The sequence below is a fragment of the Hyperolius riggenbachi genome, chromosome 12, assembly GCF_040937935.1.
Source record: "Hyperolius riggenbachi isolate aHypRig1 chromosome 12, aHypRig1.pri, whole genome shotgun sequence".
NCBI lineage: Eukaryota > Metazoa > Chordata > Amphibia > Anura > Hyperoliidae > Hyperolius > Hyperolius riggenbachi.
Genome location: NC_090657.1, coordinates 174,750,933 through 174,766,219, shown reverse-complemented (window position 1 = coordinate 174,766,219; position 15,287 = coordinate 174,750,933). Strand labels below are relative to the sequence as shown.

The 15,287-nt window shown below is 46.7% G+C and overlaps 1 protein-coding gene and 1 long non-coding RNA gene across 3 annotated transcripts in view; one reads left to right on the top strand and one right to left on the bottom strand.

Annotated features, from left to right (window-relative positions):
* The window catches only part of LOC137542140 (peroxidasin-like), an 81,611-nt gene that overhangs the window by 39,980 nt on the left and 26,344 nt on the right, over window positions 1–15,287 (bottom strand). For both annotated transcript variants that reach the window (XM_068263831.1, XM_068263832.1), the window contains 5 exons: window positions 11,969–12,138; window positions 11,352–11,469; window positions 9,189–9,358; window positions 2,522–2,794; window positions 237–353 (listed from right to left, as the gene is read on the bottom strand). In XM_068263831.1, coding sequence (XP_068119932.1) covers window positions 237–353; window positions 2,522–2,794; window positions 9,189–9,358; window positions 11,352–11,469; window positions 11,969–12,138 — 848 coding nt within the window. The remainder of the gene's footprint in view (window positions 1–236; window positions 354–2,521; window positions 2,795–9,188; window positions 9,359–11,351; window positions 11,470–11,968; window positions 12,139–15,287) is intronic.
* Window positions 332–12,180, top strand: LOC137542142 (uncharacterized). Its single transcript, XR_011025362.1, has 3 exons — window positions 332–431; window positions 1,918–2,020; window positions 11,886–12,180. It is a non-coding gene; the product is annotated as an uncharacterized lncRNA (long non-coding RNA).

Below are 15,287 nucleotides of genomic sequence, written 5' to 3'. Positions count from 1 at the left end.
TATGTACTTGTATTGCTGCATGTCCTGAAGTTTTGAACTTCATGTACATATGCTCCCCAATATTTGTTTTGTACTGTGTACAGCGCTACGGAAGATGTTGGTGCTATATAAATACAAAACAATAATAATCAACACGATTGCCTTGTTTCCTTGTTCAATTTTCGGTCTAGTTGGGTTTTCATGGGTGTTTAGTGAACAATTGCAATAGCCAAGGTGGGACAAGGCCTGGGAATTACCATCTTTAGTCCAAGTTATGACCGGAGCTGGGCGGCCAGTGGCAGAACACAGGAATTTCACATCCCGACCTTCTGTTACCGTCTGATTCCCGGGAAGCACAGTCACCTTCTGCTGATCTGAAAAGAAGAAATGGGAGGATGAGGAGTATTGCAGCAGAGGGCGCTATCATTTGCAACAAGACAGAGCCGTCTCATGTGAGTCAGTCTGTGGTGCGGTTGAATCAGATCTCATTGCTACAACTGTTCAAAAAGAAGAAGTACAATTGCCAGTTAATTGCTTAAACATGGATTTTGTCCATGGATATAATCAAGAATAATTATTTGCATTAATATTTAGTTTTGGTCTGCTGAAGCCTTATTAATCCTTTATCAGGGGGAAAAATATGGAGCCAGAAAGCGTGGTGCTCCACCCACTGTCTTATACCAATCCACAAATCAACATATCTTTTAATGGGGATTGGGGATGGATGGGTATTTTTTTTATACACTATTAAAAATAGAAAAAGTAGAATATCAATTGCAAAATAGTAGAATATTAATACATTTACCCATATTTTACTATTGGCTATTTTAGGTGTCAACATTTCTTGGCACCGTTTTTGCATGTATGTATATTTTAGCTCTTTTACAAAAAAAAAAATTATAATTTTAAATCTGTTTTAGTTTAAAGAAAAAAACACTTAATTTTAATTTTTAAGAATTTTAAAGTAAATACCGTATATATTTTTTAATTTTAAAGTAAATAAAACAAAAATGAATACTTTAGCCATGCTGGACACAGGACTACATCTCCCACAATCCCCAGCAGAACGGTTTACTGCCAATATCCTGCTCTCTTGTAGGCGTGACAGACAGAGAGCTTTTGGGGATTGGATGAGCCACAGTGGTGGGTGGGTAAAGTGGGCGGGGCATCATTCTGTAGCTATGCTGGCCGTTAGGGGCCAATAGAAGGGGTATAATCACAGCAAATAACTCCTGTTACCCCAATAAAGGATATGCAGAGCCTGGAAGATATGACAAACAAGCATATCAATGATAACATTTTACTTGACACACACGAGTACAATATTACACATTCTGGCCAAAGTTACTTCTTAAAGGCCAACTGAACCCCAAAACTGTGCAAGGTAAATCCTCACAGCAATCCTGTTCATTAGCGTAAATCAAAATTATTACTTCTGGAAAATAACTTTTCAAAAGCTAAAACCCATAGTTTAGCTCTTGCCTTACAGCTGTGCACCTATTTCTAGAAGTTTAAGACATCTATTGCCTTACACTAGCTTTCTGTTATTAAACTGAGGTCTAATAGCTCCTCCCTGCCTATGTCCAGAGATCTACAAGTCCCGCCCTCTCCATGTAGACACACAGTTTCAATTTTAAGGCAGGAGACACACTAGAGAGTGTTCTTTAAGGTTGTTTTCGTTTTTGAAAGAAAAACTATTTAATTGACTTGCATTATATTATGGTAAAATTGCTGCAAAATTGCTGTGAATGTGATTTTTTTTTTTTTAAATCCATATCCTGGCTGTCTTGCTGTGATTTTACCGTGATTTTTATGCAAGTCAATTGAAGCATTTTTTTTTTATGAAAACGACCCAGAAAATACTCTCCGGTGTGACAGGGCCCTAACGCAGGAATTCTGAAAAATGTAGTCTAGTATTTATTGTTCTTTCTTCTCTAGGAGTCACATGGTCACACCTGACTGACCCATCTAGCTGCTAAATCCAGATAGGAGAGGACACAAGCTGCATTGCAGTGCTAAGCACATTTGTTTCATGAAATAGGTACTCTTTCCACCACTGCGCTGTTTTTGCTCACATATTATTATTATTATTATTATTTAGTATTTATATAGCGCCGACATATTACGCAGCGCTGTACAGTGTATATATATATATTGTCTTGTTACTAACTGTCCCTCAAAGGAGCTCACAATCTAATCCCTACCATTGCCATATATCTATATTATGTAGTGTAAGTACTGTAGTCTAGGGCCAATTTTTAGTGGGAGCCAATTAACTTATCCGTATGTTTTTGGAATGTGGGAGGAAACCGGAGTGCCCGGAGGAAACCCACGCAGACACGGAGAGAACATACAAACTCTTTGCAGATAGTGCCCTGGCTGGGATTCTAACCAGGGACCCAGCGCTGCAAGGCGAGAGAGCTAACCACTACACCACCGTGCTGCCCGTCCGGATTTCTGTTAGAATTTGTCTTGTTGAGTTTGGGGTCTAGTTTAAGCTTTGAGGCACCTTTGTTTTGCTACAGTCTCCCGATACGCTCACCTTGCACAATAATGGAGGCCGAGGCCTGTACGCTGCCCTCGCTGTTACGGGCGTGGCAGTAATAGAGCCCCTGATCTGCAGTGGTGACATTCTGGATGTAGAGGCCGCCAGAGCTGGTGATGGTGAAACGCCCCTCGGTGGGAAGCACCTCCCCATTCTCTGTGGTCCAGGTAATTTTAGGTTGGGGGTCCCCAGTTACGCTGCACTCCAGTGTCACACTCCCCCCTTTGAGCACCTCTGTGTTCTGTGGTTGGATGATGAAGATGGGTTTCGCTGCAGAGGAAGAACAGCAGGTAAGTATGAACACTACAGAAGGGTGCAGAACCAGATCATACATTAAGAAGTTGTCATTAATAGTCATCATTTTTATTCTATCCTGACATTTTGATCCTCAGATTGCTTTAAAGGGATACTAAAGTCAAAATTAAAAAAAAAAAAAAACAGTTAAACTTACCTGGGGCATCTTGAAGCCCATTTGTAGTATTGTCTCACACTCACTAAAGGATCAAACCCATAGTCTTTAAGGGGAGGGCAACAGGTGAAAAGAGTGATGTCACCCTCTATGCAGTATTCAACAAGGAAAAGAGCTGGCACATTTATTGGTTCCATGTAAAAGAATATAGCCAACATTTTGGAGCCAATTAGGACCCCTTTATCAAGGTAATATTTGCTCGGAGGCAAAGATCTGCTGCTGTGCAAAAGTTCCTGCAAAGGAAGTTGGAGTCTGGCTCCTCTAAACACTCGCAAAGAGCGATGTGTATTGTCTGGGATCAGCAGCAGCCTCCGAGCAAACATTGCCTTGATAAAGGGGTCCTATGTGGCTCCAAAATGTTGGCCATATTCTTTTACATGGAACTAATAAAGATTAACTTTGGATGTGCCAGCTCTTTTCCTTGTTGGCTTCTTGAAGCCCCCTAGTGTCATCATGTGCCTCATCATCCTTCCTAGACCCTCCAGCAAGCAGTGGTGACATCTGCAAAGGTTGCTGGTCATGGCCAGTCACCAGTGGCTAAGGAGCTGTGGGCCCTGATGCAAGTTTTGCATGGGGCCCCCCAAGCACTCTATACATAACAATTGACACGACACATCAAAAACTGCCAAGGATTTCCACAGTGTCAGCGGTGCAAGGACTGGATGGGAAACAGTTTGTGAGGCTTTGTTCACATCTAAAATTAAAATAGCTGATGCCAGCGATTTTCGATGTTTTTGCGCTTTTTTGTTTTGCGTTTTTGCAGAGCGGTTCCGTTTTTTCACTTCCTTCCATTAGGGGATGCCTTCCCCTGATGACGGCGGAAGGCCGAAACTTTGCTCGGGAGAGGAGAACAGGAGATCTTCTTGGTATGCAGTAGTGGTAGTGGATTTAAGGTGCACTTCATTTCTGGGTTAGTGAAATACTGTATGTGCTTTTATATCAGGGTCCAGTGTGCATGGACCCTCAATGTTCGTTTTTGTTTTAATTTGTTTAACCACTTTCTGACCGCCTAACGCCAATGGGCGGTGGGAGAGTGGCTGGCTGGGGACCGCCTAACGCCGATTGGCGTCAATGTGCGGTGGTTGGGATTAGCAGGGAACGTGCGCCTGCTCGTGTGCGCATTCCCTGCACAACAGCACAGTGGGGATCTATGATAAGCCGGCCAACCGTGATTGGAGCTGGCAGCAGGGGCGTTTCTAGGGTCCTTGGAGATCGGGGGCACCTGTTGGCACTAGGTGGGGGGTACATGTGGCGCGCGCAGCGCACTGCGGCAAAAATGGGTGTGGCTATGCAGTAAGTGGGCGTGGCCATGGGTGGGGCCAAATGTACATGAACTTAGCAGCGGTGTAAGCTTCAGATAAGGGCCTGCCCATCGAAATATTGGATGGAGCCCCCTGTCCTTTATTTAGATAATTTACAGTCAATATAGGCATAGATCAAAGATGTATACACACATACAATTTTGATTGGTCAATCACTGACCAATTTTACCTCCCCCGTGCAGTAAGTGGGCCAACAGACAATGAATTTGATGAACAGAGCTAAAATTGGCTAATCAAAATTGTATGTGTGTACCAGGCTTTACAGTTAATACTGTACATACTGAAAGTAGCAGGGATCAGCATACAATACAGCTGGTTTACAATCAGTAAAAGGCACAGAGTAACACCTTACACTGTACACACTGGAGGTAGATCAGCACACAGTGCAGGCACTAGAGAACAGCGTATACTGTACATACTGTAGGCAGCAGAATTCAGCACACTGCAGCTAGCGCGCCGAAAAATATGAGGGTCACGTTGTGAGGCGCGCTTGGCGTGCCGCACCGAAAAATGGGTGGGCCATGGACCAGAATGTGGGTGTGGTAACGGGTAGAGACAAATTTACATGAACCTAGCAATGGTGGGACATTAGATTAGGACAGTGGTGGCGAACCTTTTGGAGGCCGAGTGCCCAAACTGCAACCCAAAAGTCACTTATCTATTGCAAAGTGGCAACAGCAATTTAAACTAAATACTGTACAAACGTTTTAACTCATACATGAACATTATGGAAAATCCAAGTTGAAAATAAACTGTGAAGATAAACAATTTCATCCATCCTACTCCTGAAAAATGTATTCAATTTTTTAGAACCTCCCAGTTTTATTTTCTGTTTTAAAAAGCTAAAAAAGTAGGTTTAATGCTATTGTCTCATACGATGAGGATTCAGCTTTTCCCATAGTCTCGCAGTTACCAATCATGTGACCCCCAACAAGACAAATTCAGCAATCATGAGGCCCCCCATCAAGACAAGTTCCACAATCGTGAGGCCCCTATCAAGACAAATTCAGCAATCATGAGGCCCCCAACAACACAAATTCAACAACCATGAAGCCCCCGACATGACAAATTCAGCAATCGTGAGGCCCTAAACAAGACAAATTCAGCAATCATGAGGCCCCCCAACAAATCATGAGGCTCCCAACAAGACAAATTCAGCAGTCATGAGGCACATAAATAGGCAGAATATGGTAGACACCTCTCACCTGGCTTCTGAATTCTCCTCTACTGGCTGCTGTGCCTGGCAATACTGTTTTTGGCTGGATTGGGGATGATGTGTGGGCTGAAAGGCCTGGCAGGGATGCTCTGGCCGATGCTGTGGCTGGGTTGGCTGGCGGTGATGCTGTGACCTGGCTGGCGGTAATGCTGGGCTGTTGAAGCATATGCTGGCCTGACTGGTGGTGATGCTGTGGCCTTTTTGACAGGGATTCTGGGCTGGTTGGCTGGTGGTGATGCTGGGCTGGCTGGCCTGGATAGTTTAGGTAGTGACAGGTGCCCCCTAGCTAAGGTAGCGCCAGGGGTCCTCCAGTTTAGGTAGTGACAGACACCCTCCCTGGTTAGGTAGTGAGTGACAGGTGCCCCCCAGGTTAGGTAGTAAGTGACAGGGACCACCAGTTAGGTAGTGAGTGACAGGGACCCCCAGTTAGGTAGTGAGTGACAGGGACCCCCAGTTAGGTAGTGAGTGACAGGGACCACCAGGTTAGGTAGTGAGTGACAGGCGCCCCCCAGGTTATATAGTGAGTGACAGGCGCCCCCCAGGTTAGATAGTGAGTGACAGGAACCCCAAGGTTAGGTAGTGAGTGACAGGGACCCCCAATTAGGTAGTGAGTGACAGGAACCCCCAGGTTAGGTAGTGAGTGACAGGGACCACCAGGTTAGGTAGTGAGTGACAGGGACCCCCAGTTAGGTAGTGACTGGCAGGAACCACCAGGTTAGGTAGTGACAGGGACCACCAGGTTAGGTAGTGACAGGGACCACCAGGTTAGATAGTGAGTGACAGGGACCCCCGTTAGGTAGTGAGTGACAGGGACCCCCATTAGGTAGTGAGTGACAGGGACCCCCAGTTAGGAAGTGACAGGGACCCCCGTTTAGGTAGTGACAGGGACCACCACTTAGGTAGTGAGTGACAGGGACTACCATTTAGGTAGTGAGTGACAGGGACCACCATTTAGGTAGTGAGTCACAGGGACCACCATTTAGGTAGTGAGTGACAGGTGCCCCCAGGTTAGAAAGTGACAGGGACCCCCGCTAGGTGAGTGAGTGACAGGGACCCCCGTTAGGTAGTGAGTGACAGGGACCCCAAGTTAGGAAGTGACAGGGACCCCTGTTAGGTAGTGAGTGACAGGGACCACCATTTAGGTAGTGACAGGGACCACCACTTAGGTAGTGAGTGACAGGGACTACCATTTAGGTAGTGAGTGACAGGGACCACCATTTAGGTAGTGAGTCACAGGGACCACCATTTAGGTAGTGAGTGACAGGTGCCCCCAGGTTAGAAAGTGACAGGGACCCCCGCTAGGTGAGTGAGTGACAGGGACCCCCGTTAGGTAGTGAGTGACAGGGACCCCAAGTTAGGAAGTGACAGGGACCCCTGTTAGGTAGTGAGTGACAGGGACCACCATTTAGGTAGTGAGTGACAGGTGCCCCCAGGTTAGGAAGTGACAGGGACCCCCAGTTAGATAGTGACAGGAGCCCTCCTGGCAGCCGCTTCCCCCCTCACCTCTCGCAGCCAGCAGCGTCAGACCTCGATCAGTGGGCGACACGACCAGATAGAGCGGGCGCACCACGCTGTATATGCGGAAGTGATGTCACTTCCGCATATCAGCGGTGTCCGCTAGGTCCTAGTGCCCGCTCCATCTGGTCGCCCGCTGATCGAGGTCTGACGCTCTGGCAGCAGGGACAGCCGGGGGGGGGCAGCGGCAGCCAGGAGGGGGCAACGGGCACCCCTGGGGAACAGATCGGGGGCACCCCAGGACAGATTGGGGGCACGTGCCCCCCCAAAATAAGGCTAGCGACGCCCCTGGCTGGCAGGCTGTAACTGAAAAAAAGAAGAAGCTATTATGCAGTGCAGCGGACAGCCCTGTCTTTAAACTGTCCCCATGAGTGGTTCACAATCTAATCCCTCTCATAGGCTAATGCCTATGAGAGGGTAGTGTAGGGTATGGATTGCAGTCAGGGCCAATTTAGGGAGGAAGGAGAGATTTAAAAAAAAAAAAAAGGATTCTTTATAAATAAATAAAAAAATTTGGAGCAGCAATCAGAGACCACCCAAAAAAATGTTCTTTTAGTGACAAGAAAAGGAGGTTAAAATTCATTTGGGGGCTAAGTTGTATGACCAAGCAAACCGTTAAAGTTGTGAAGTGCGGAATTGTTAAAAAAAATCGCCTGGTCACTAGGGGGGTATAAACCTCTGGCCCTCAAGTGGTTAATGTGGCTTTATTAAAGTGTTCCTCCCTGTGCAATTAACTGTAGCCCGGTTGCGGTTTTATGCTTTGTTGGCGGCCACATCACTGTTTTTTGAGCACTGGGTGATTGCAGGCAGAGGAGAGGTTTACACAGTCTAGTGTCGAGGATTATACAATTTCAACGCCCCTGCAATTGATAAAAAAAAATGCTGGGTTCAACTCCATTGATTAATGTAGCACTTCCTGGAATCACTGGCGATCCCAAAGCGCTCTAGTGTCCCCCTACCCTAAGAGTGGCCTCTCCCCTCCTACCTGACTCCATGCTGCATTTGCTCCTTTTGAACAGAGCAGAGTTAGAGGGATGCACTGCTAACTTTACACCTGGGTTTTAACTGTTGTCTAATTCTGCTGCTCATGCTTTAAGTTTAACCACTTCAGGCCAAGCCAAATTTTCATAATTCTGCTATGCCTTTGCTTAAGTTGATAGAGCTTGGGCAATTTTTAGTCAACCCAAACATATTTAGTCTTGTTTTTTTTCAGGACAAATAGGGCTTTCTTTTGATATCACCTAATTGTAGTTACATAGGTATTTGGGTTGAAATAACATAATTTCCCTTTAATACTACCTCAGTGGTTGATCCAGTCTGTAGATTAGGTGACTGCACTCTCTGCTGGCTGCATACTGGATCCATGTGGGACTCCCAAAGAACAGCAAGTCCTCCAGACCAGAGCTGGTGTCTCTCATGATGCAACCTTCTCCACACTGCCCTGCCACAGGTCTCCATATCACTGCACAATCCAACAAGGCCCCAGGCAGCTGCCTTAGTTGCCTTGTGGATAATCCAGCCCTGCTCCAGACAACTGGAAAATTAATAAAAAATCTAAAGAAGGCAGCCTCCGTATTGCTCTGCTTCACTTCTGCCCTGCCCTGTATCTGACAGCCAATGATTGACCTCTTCAGTGGCCAATCAAAAGTTTGGGATGGAGGTATTATGAGCACAAACTTTTTTTTGTCTTGTTTCTAGTCCTTAAGAACCATAATTACAATCATGTGATGATGCAGCCCTCGCCAAACCACCCGAAACAACACATAGCATTGCTTGCACATGTTTGGCAGGGCAGTTTTATATGCATATTGGGTCTCTGTGGTGTAAAGTACATTTTAATCAACTGAAAACAGTGCAAATATTGCTTATACATAGGCAAAAACAGCACCAATTCTCCATCACGGCAGGACAACAGGATGGGGGACGGAGCCACTGCATGCTTGTTAATCAGGTGTCCCTACTCCCTTCAGGACTTTGTGTTTGTAACAACTATAGCTTATTTGTATTATAGTCATACTCTTGTCTAGGCTGGAATAACAACCTTCCTGCTGAGGTTGAAGAGCTCATCTAAGTTTTGTGAAGTTAGTGAATTTAGCCCCACCCCTGCAGAGCCCAGAGACTTGGGGGAGGTGCTTTACTTACACTGGCTGCCCCAATAGCGCAGAACAGCCTCCTGGGTGCGGACCTCGCCAGCCACGTTTCTGGCAGCGCACTGGTAAACTCCTTTATCCGACTCCCTTGTGTTTTGTATCATCAGCGTTCCATCATGAAGCAGGTTAAGCCGTCCATCATAACTCATGTCAATCTCGTTACTGGAAGACAAGAGACTTTGTTTATAGGTGTGCAAGTGTTGCTTATTTGTTTACAGGCATGCAAGCTTTGTTTATTTGTTTACAGTGTTGCAAGCCTTGTTTATTTGTTTATAGGCATGCAAGCACTGCTCATTTGTTTATAGGTGTGCAAGCATTGCTCATTTGTTTATAGGCATGCAAGCATTGTTTATTTGTCTACAGGCATGCAAACGTTCCTTATTTGTTAACAGGTGCGCAACCATTATTTATTTACAGGCATGCAAATGTTGCTTATTTGTTTACAGGTGTGCAAGCGTGATTTGTTTACAGGAGGGCAAGTGTTGTTTGTTTACAAATGTGCAAGCCTTGCTTCTTTGTTTTAAGGCTTGCAAGCTTTGCTTATTTGTTTACAGGCGTGCAAGCATTGTTTATTTGTTTACAAGGGTGCAAGCATTGCTTATTTGTTTACAAGGGTGCAGGCCTTGCCTATTTGTTTACAGGGATGCAAGCATTGCTTACTTGTTTACAGGCATGCAAGCATTGCTTATTTGTTTACAGGGGTGCAAGTATCGCTTATTTGTTTATAGGCATGCAAGCATTGCTTATTTATTTTTTACAGGGGTGCAAGCATTGTTTATTTCTTTACAGGCACGCAAGTGTTGTTGTTTACAGGTGTGCAAGCATTTCCTTTTTGTTTACATGCATGCCAACATTGCTCATTTGTTTACATGCATGCCAACATTGCTCATTTGTTTACAGGCATGCAAGCATCACTTACTTCGTTTACAGAGGTGCAAGCATTTGTTTACAGGCATGCATGTGTTGCTTATTTGTTTACAGGGGTGCAAGCGTTGTTTGTTTACAGGTGTGCAAGCATTTCTTTTTTGTTTACATGCATGCAAGCATTGCTTATTTGTTTACAGGTGTGCAAGCATTTCTTTTTTGTTTACATGCATGCCAGGATTGCGCGTGCGCGCGTGTGTGTGTGTGTGTTTCCGCTGGTGGTGAGTTGGATGCAGGGTGAGCTGACTGAGGACTCACCCTGCTGCCACTCAAAATCTCGGCAGCTCTGCTACTTCGTACAGCTTTCAAATTGTACCTAAACACAAGGAACTCAGAACAGGCTGATGTGTTGTTGGGGAAGTAATCAGAAAAAGAGAGAGCTGGGCTGTGTCAACAGCAGGCAGTTTGTGGACTGCCTCTTTGATCAGTAAATAATGTGATTTTGGTGCACTGTTGGAGTTGGGGTTTTTGGGCAAGTAGCTGGGGCTGATGACGGGAAGTGCAGACAGCAAGTGCAGACAGTGTGAGCGAGGGCACAGCAGCAAATTCCCAGCATGCACTGCAGCGTACTGACGGGGCAAAGTGTGTGTGGTGAAAACTGGCACCACAGCTAGACTTTCTGTTACAGCAGTTAAAGAAAACCTGAACTGAAAATTAAAAGTCATAATAAGCATACACAAGTCGTACTTACCTTCCATGTGGTCTACTCCTCAGTGTCTTTCTCCTCTCCCACGTCCTATTTGTTCACTGTGATCAAGCGAATTTTCCGTCCTCCATTTTGAAAATTGCCATTACCCATAACAGCTTACTGGTCAGCACACAGTTAAACTGTAACATCGCCCACTTGAGTCATAGGGAAACATGGACATAACCTGGTACATCAGCTTTCCTCTCAGCTATAACTGACAGCAACTGATATTTTATTCACAGCAACTGATATATTTCAGATCTGACAAAATACTGTCAGAACTGGAAGGGATTATTGTCAGAAGAAAATGGTGAGCTTCTGAGAGGAACTGATGGCAAGGTAACTCTGTAATGTTCATTTGAAGTTACCTCATGTGTTTATTTTAAATATTTTTACTCAGTACAGGTTCTCTTTAAGTAGAAATTAGATCTACTGTGACAGATAAAGCTGTGAAAGTGGAGGTTTAAAAGATATGAAATATATATATAAAAAAAAACAAAAAAACTATTTTTGAAAAACAAAACGTGTGTTTAGAAGACCCACTTGTTGTGTATCCATCTGATGTCAGGTTTGGGGTTCCCCTCTGCCCGGCAGATGAAATATACAGTATTTCCGGGGACAACGTCAGCATCTCGGGGTTCAGTTATTATTCGAGGCATCTCTGGAAAGAGAAGACAAAAATAAAAACTTTCACTAGGCGTCTTCAAGAGCTTCCCTACCAGTAACAATGACTCTCTGCTATAGAAGAGCCCTGCTAGACCCGCCGCTCCCCATCTCCATAGATCCAAGCTGAATTTACATGCTGCCCCTTCCATGTCCCTCATGGGCAGCCCCCTCCTCCAAGAATTGCTATGCACTAGTGAAGATCAAAACATACCCGGTCTCCCACAATGCTCTGGGAGGTGAATTTGGCAATTTGGAATAGCCCTAGGCTAAGCATCACTGGAGGGCGGGGCTACATACCACTATACAGCAATAAATAGATATAGGAATTGTTTCTTGTGTTGAAACCAGGAAAAGTACCATCAAAGTGGGCATCCTGAATAATTTACTGCTTTCTACTGTATGTCACTACAGGGCCTCTTTAAACATCATCAGACAAAGAATCCAACCCACAGTCCCTCCCACCAGCCATGCCCACAGAAGAGGCCTGAGCTCACCACAGTTGAACTGATCAGCAAGCAGGGAGCTCACGGACGCCCCCCGCAGTTGAACAGGATTCTCGCACGTGGCGGCAGTGAGGGCGCTGCTCCGCTCTGTGAACCTCTTCAGAAGGTCCGCCAGCCACACCAGCTCACAGTCACACACCAGCGGGTTGGAATCCAGGCGCCTGCATACAGAGGGCATTAAAGGAGATCTCTGCACAGATAAACACGTGTTGCTTTTTTGTACTTCATCATTGGTTCTAGGAATAGCTGTTTTGTCAGTTTCATTGCAAATGTACAGAAATCCGTGCTTTTATCAAATCGCTAAACTACAGCCGAAAAGTAGAAAACAAGATGGTCTTACAAGGAAGGAACAGGCAAAGTTTTCAGCATTACTTAAAGGGAACCTAAACTGAGAACTATGTGGATTTTTCCTTTTAAAATAATACCAGCTGCTTGACTCTCCTGCTGATCCTGTGTCTCTAATACTTTTAGCCACAGCCCCTGAACAAGCATGCAGATCAGGTGCTCTGACTGAAGTCAAACTGGATTATCTGCATGCTTGTTTCAGGTGTGAGATCCAAATACTACTGCAGCAAAGAGATCTGCAGGGCTGCCAGGCAACAGGTATTGTTTAAAAGGAAACATCCATATCCCTCTCAGTTAAGGTTCCCTTTAAACCAGCCGTTAGTGACATGGAACGGTGTGTGGCTGCACACGCGCTGTGAATAGTTATTTGGTTCCCTGCAGCTGTGAGCACACTCTCTACCAGTAGAGGGATGCTCTCTGATACACTCTCTGCCAGCAGAGGGAGCTCTCCGATACCCCCTACCAGCAGAGGGAGGGCTCTGATACACTCTCTGCCAGCAGAGGGAGCTCTCTGATACACTCTCTACCAGTAGAGGGAGCTCTCTGATACACTCTCTACCAGCAAAGGGAGCTCTCTGATACACTCTCTACCAGTAGAAGGAGCTCTCTGATACAATCTCTGCCAGCAGAGGGAGCGCTCTGGTACACTCTCTGCCAGCAGAGGGAGCTCTCTGATACCCTCTACCAGCAGAGGGGGCTCTCTTATACCATCTCTGCTGGTAGAAAGTGTATCAGAGAGCTCTCTCTGCTGGTAGAGATGGTATCAGAGAGCCCCCTCTGCTGGCAGAAAGTGTACCAGAGCGCTCCCTCTGCTGGCAGAGATTGTATCAGAGAGCTCCCTCTGCTGGTAGAGAGTGTATCAGAGAGCTCTCTCTGCTGGTAGAGAGTATGAAAGAGCTCCCTTTGCTGGTAGAAAGTGTATCTGAGAGCTCTCTCTGCTGGTAAAGGGAGCTCTTTCATACTCTCTACCAGCAGAGGGAGCTCTCTGATACACTCTTTACCAGCAGAGGGAGCTGTCCGATACACTCTCTACCAGCAGAGGGAGCTCTTTGATACACTCTCTACCAGCAGAGGAAGCTCTCTGATACACTCTCTACCAGCAGAGGAAGCTCTTTGATACACTCTCTACCAGCAGAGGAAGCTCTCTGATACACTCCCTACCAGCAGAGGAAGCTCTCTGATACACTCCCTACCAGCAGAGGGAGCTCTCTGGTACACTTTCTACCAGCAGAGGGAGCTCTCCGATACACTCTCTGCCAGCAGAGGGAGCTCTCCGATACACTCTCTGCCAGCAGAGGGAGCTCTCCGATACACTCTCTGCCAGCAGAGGGAGCTCTCTGATACACTTTCTACCAGCAGAGGGAGCTCTCTGATACACTCTCTACCAGCAGAGGGAGCTCTCTGATACACTCTTTACCAGCAGAGGGAGCTGTCCGATACACTCTCTACCAGCAGAGGAAGCTCTTTGATGCACTCTCTACCAGCAGAGGAAGCTCTCTGATGCACTCTCTACCAGCAGAGGGAGCTCTCTGGTACACTTTCTACCAGCAGAGGGAGCTCTCCGATACACTCTCTACCAGCAGAGGGAGCTCTCTGATACGCTCTCTACCAGCAGAGGGAGCTCTCTGGTACACTTTCTACCAGCAGAGGGAGCTCTCTGATTCACTCTCTACCAGCAGAGGGAGCTCTCTGATACACTCTCTACCAGCAGAGGGAGCTCTCTGATACACTCTCTACCAGCAGAGGGAGCTCTCTGATACACTCTCTACCAGCAGAGGGAGCTCTCTGATACACTCTCTACCAGCAGAGGGAGCTCTCTGATACACTCTCTACCAGCAGAGGGAGCTCTCTGATACACTCTCTACCAGCAGAGGGAGCTCTCTGATACACTCTCTACCAGCAGAGGGAGCTCTCTGATACACTCTCTGCCAGCAGAAGGAGCTCTCTGATACACTCTCTGCCAGCAGAGGGAGCTCTCTGATACACTCTCTGCCAGCAGAGGGAGCTCTCTGATACACTCTCTGCCAGCAGAGGGAGCTCTCTGATACACTCTCTGCCAGCAGAGGGAGCTCTCTGATACACTTTCTGCCAGCAGAGGGAGCTCTCTGATACACTCTCTGCCAGCAGAGGGAGCTCTCTGATACACTCTCTGCCAGCAGAGGGAGCTCTCTGATACCCTCTACCAGCAGAGGGGGCTCTCTGATACCATCTCTGCTGGTAGAAAGTGTATCAGAGAGCTCTCTCTGCTGATAGAGAAGGTATTAGAGAGCTCCCTCTGCTGGTAGAGAGTATGAAAAAGCTCCCTTTGCTGGTAGAAAAGGTATCAAAGAACTTTCTGTGCTGGTAAAGGGAGCTCTTTGATACTCTCTACCAGCAGAGGGAGCTCTCTGATACACTCTCTACCAACAGAGGGAGCTGCTCTCTGATACCCTCTCTACCAGCAGAGGGAGCGGTCTGATACACTCTCTACCAGCAGAGGAAGCTCTCTGATACACTCTCTACCAGCAGATGGCGCTCTCTGATACACTCTGCTAGCAGAGGAAGCTCTCTGGTACACTTTCTACCAGCAGAGGGAGCTTTCCGATACACTCTCTGCCAGCAGAGGGAGCTCTCAGATACACTCTCTGCCAGCAGAGGGAGCTCTCTGATACACTCTCTGCCAGCAGAGGGAGCTCTCTGATACACTCTCTGCCAGCAGAGGGAGCTCTCTGATACACTCTCTGCCAGCAGAGGGAGCTCTCTGATACACTCTCTGCCAGCAGAGGGAGCTCTCTGATACACTCTCTGCCAGCAGAGGGAGCTCTCTGATACACTCTCTGCCAGCAGAGGGAGCTCTCTGATACACTCTCTGCCAGCAGAGGGAGCTCTCTGATACACTCTCTGCCAGCAGAGGGAGCTCTCTGATACACTCTCTGCCAGCAGAGGGAGCTCTCTAATACACTCTCTGCCAGCAGAGGGAGCTCTC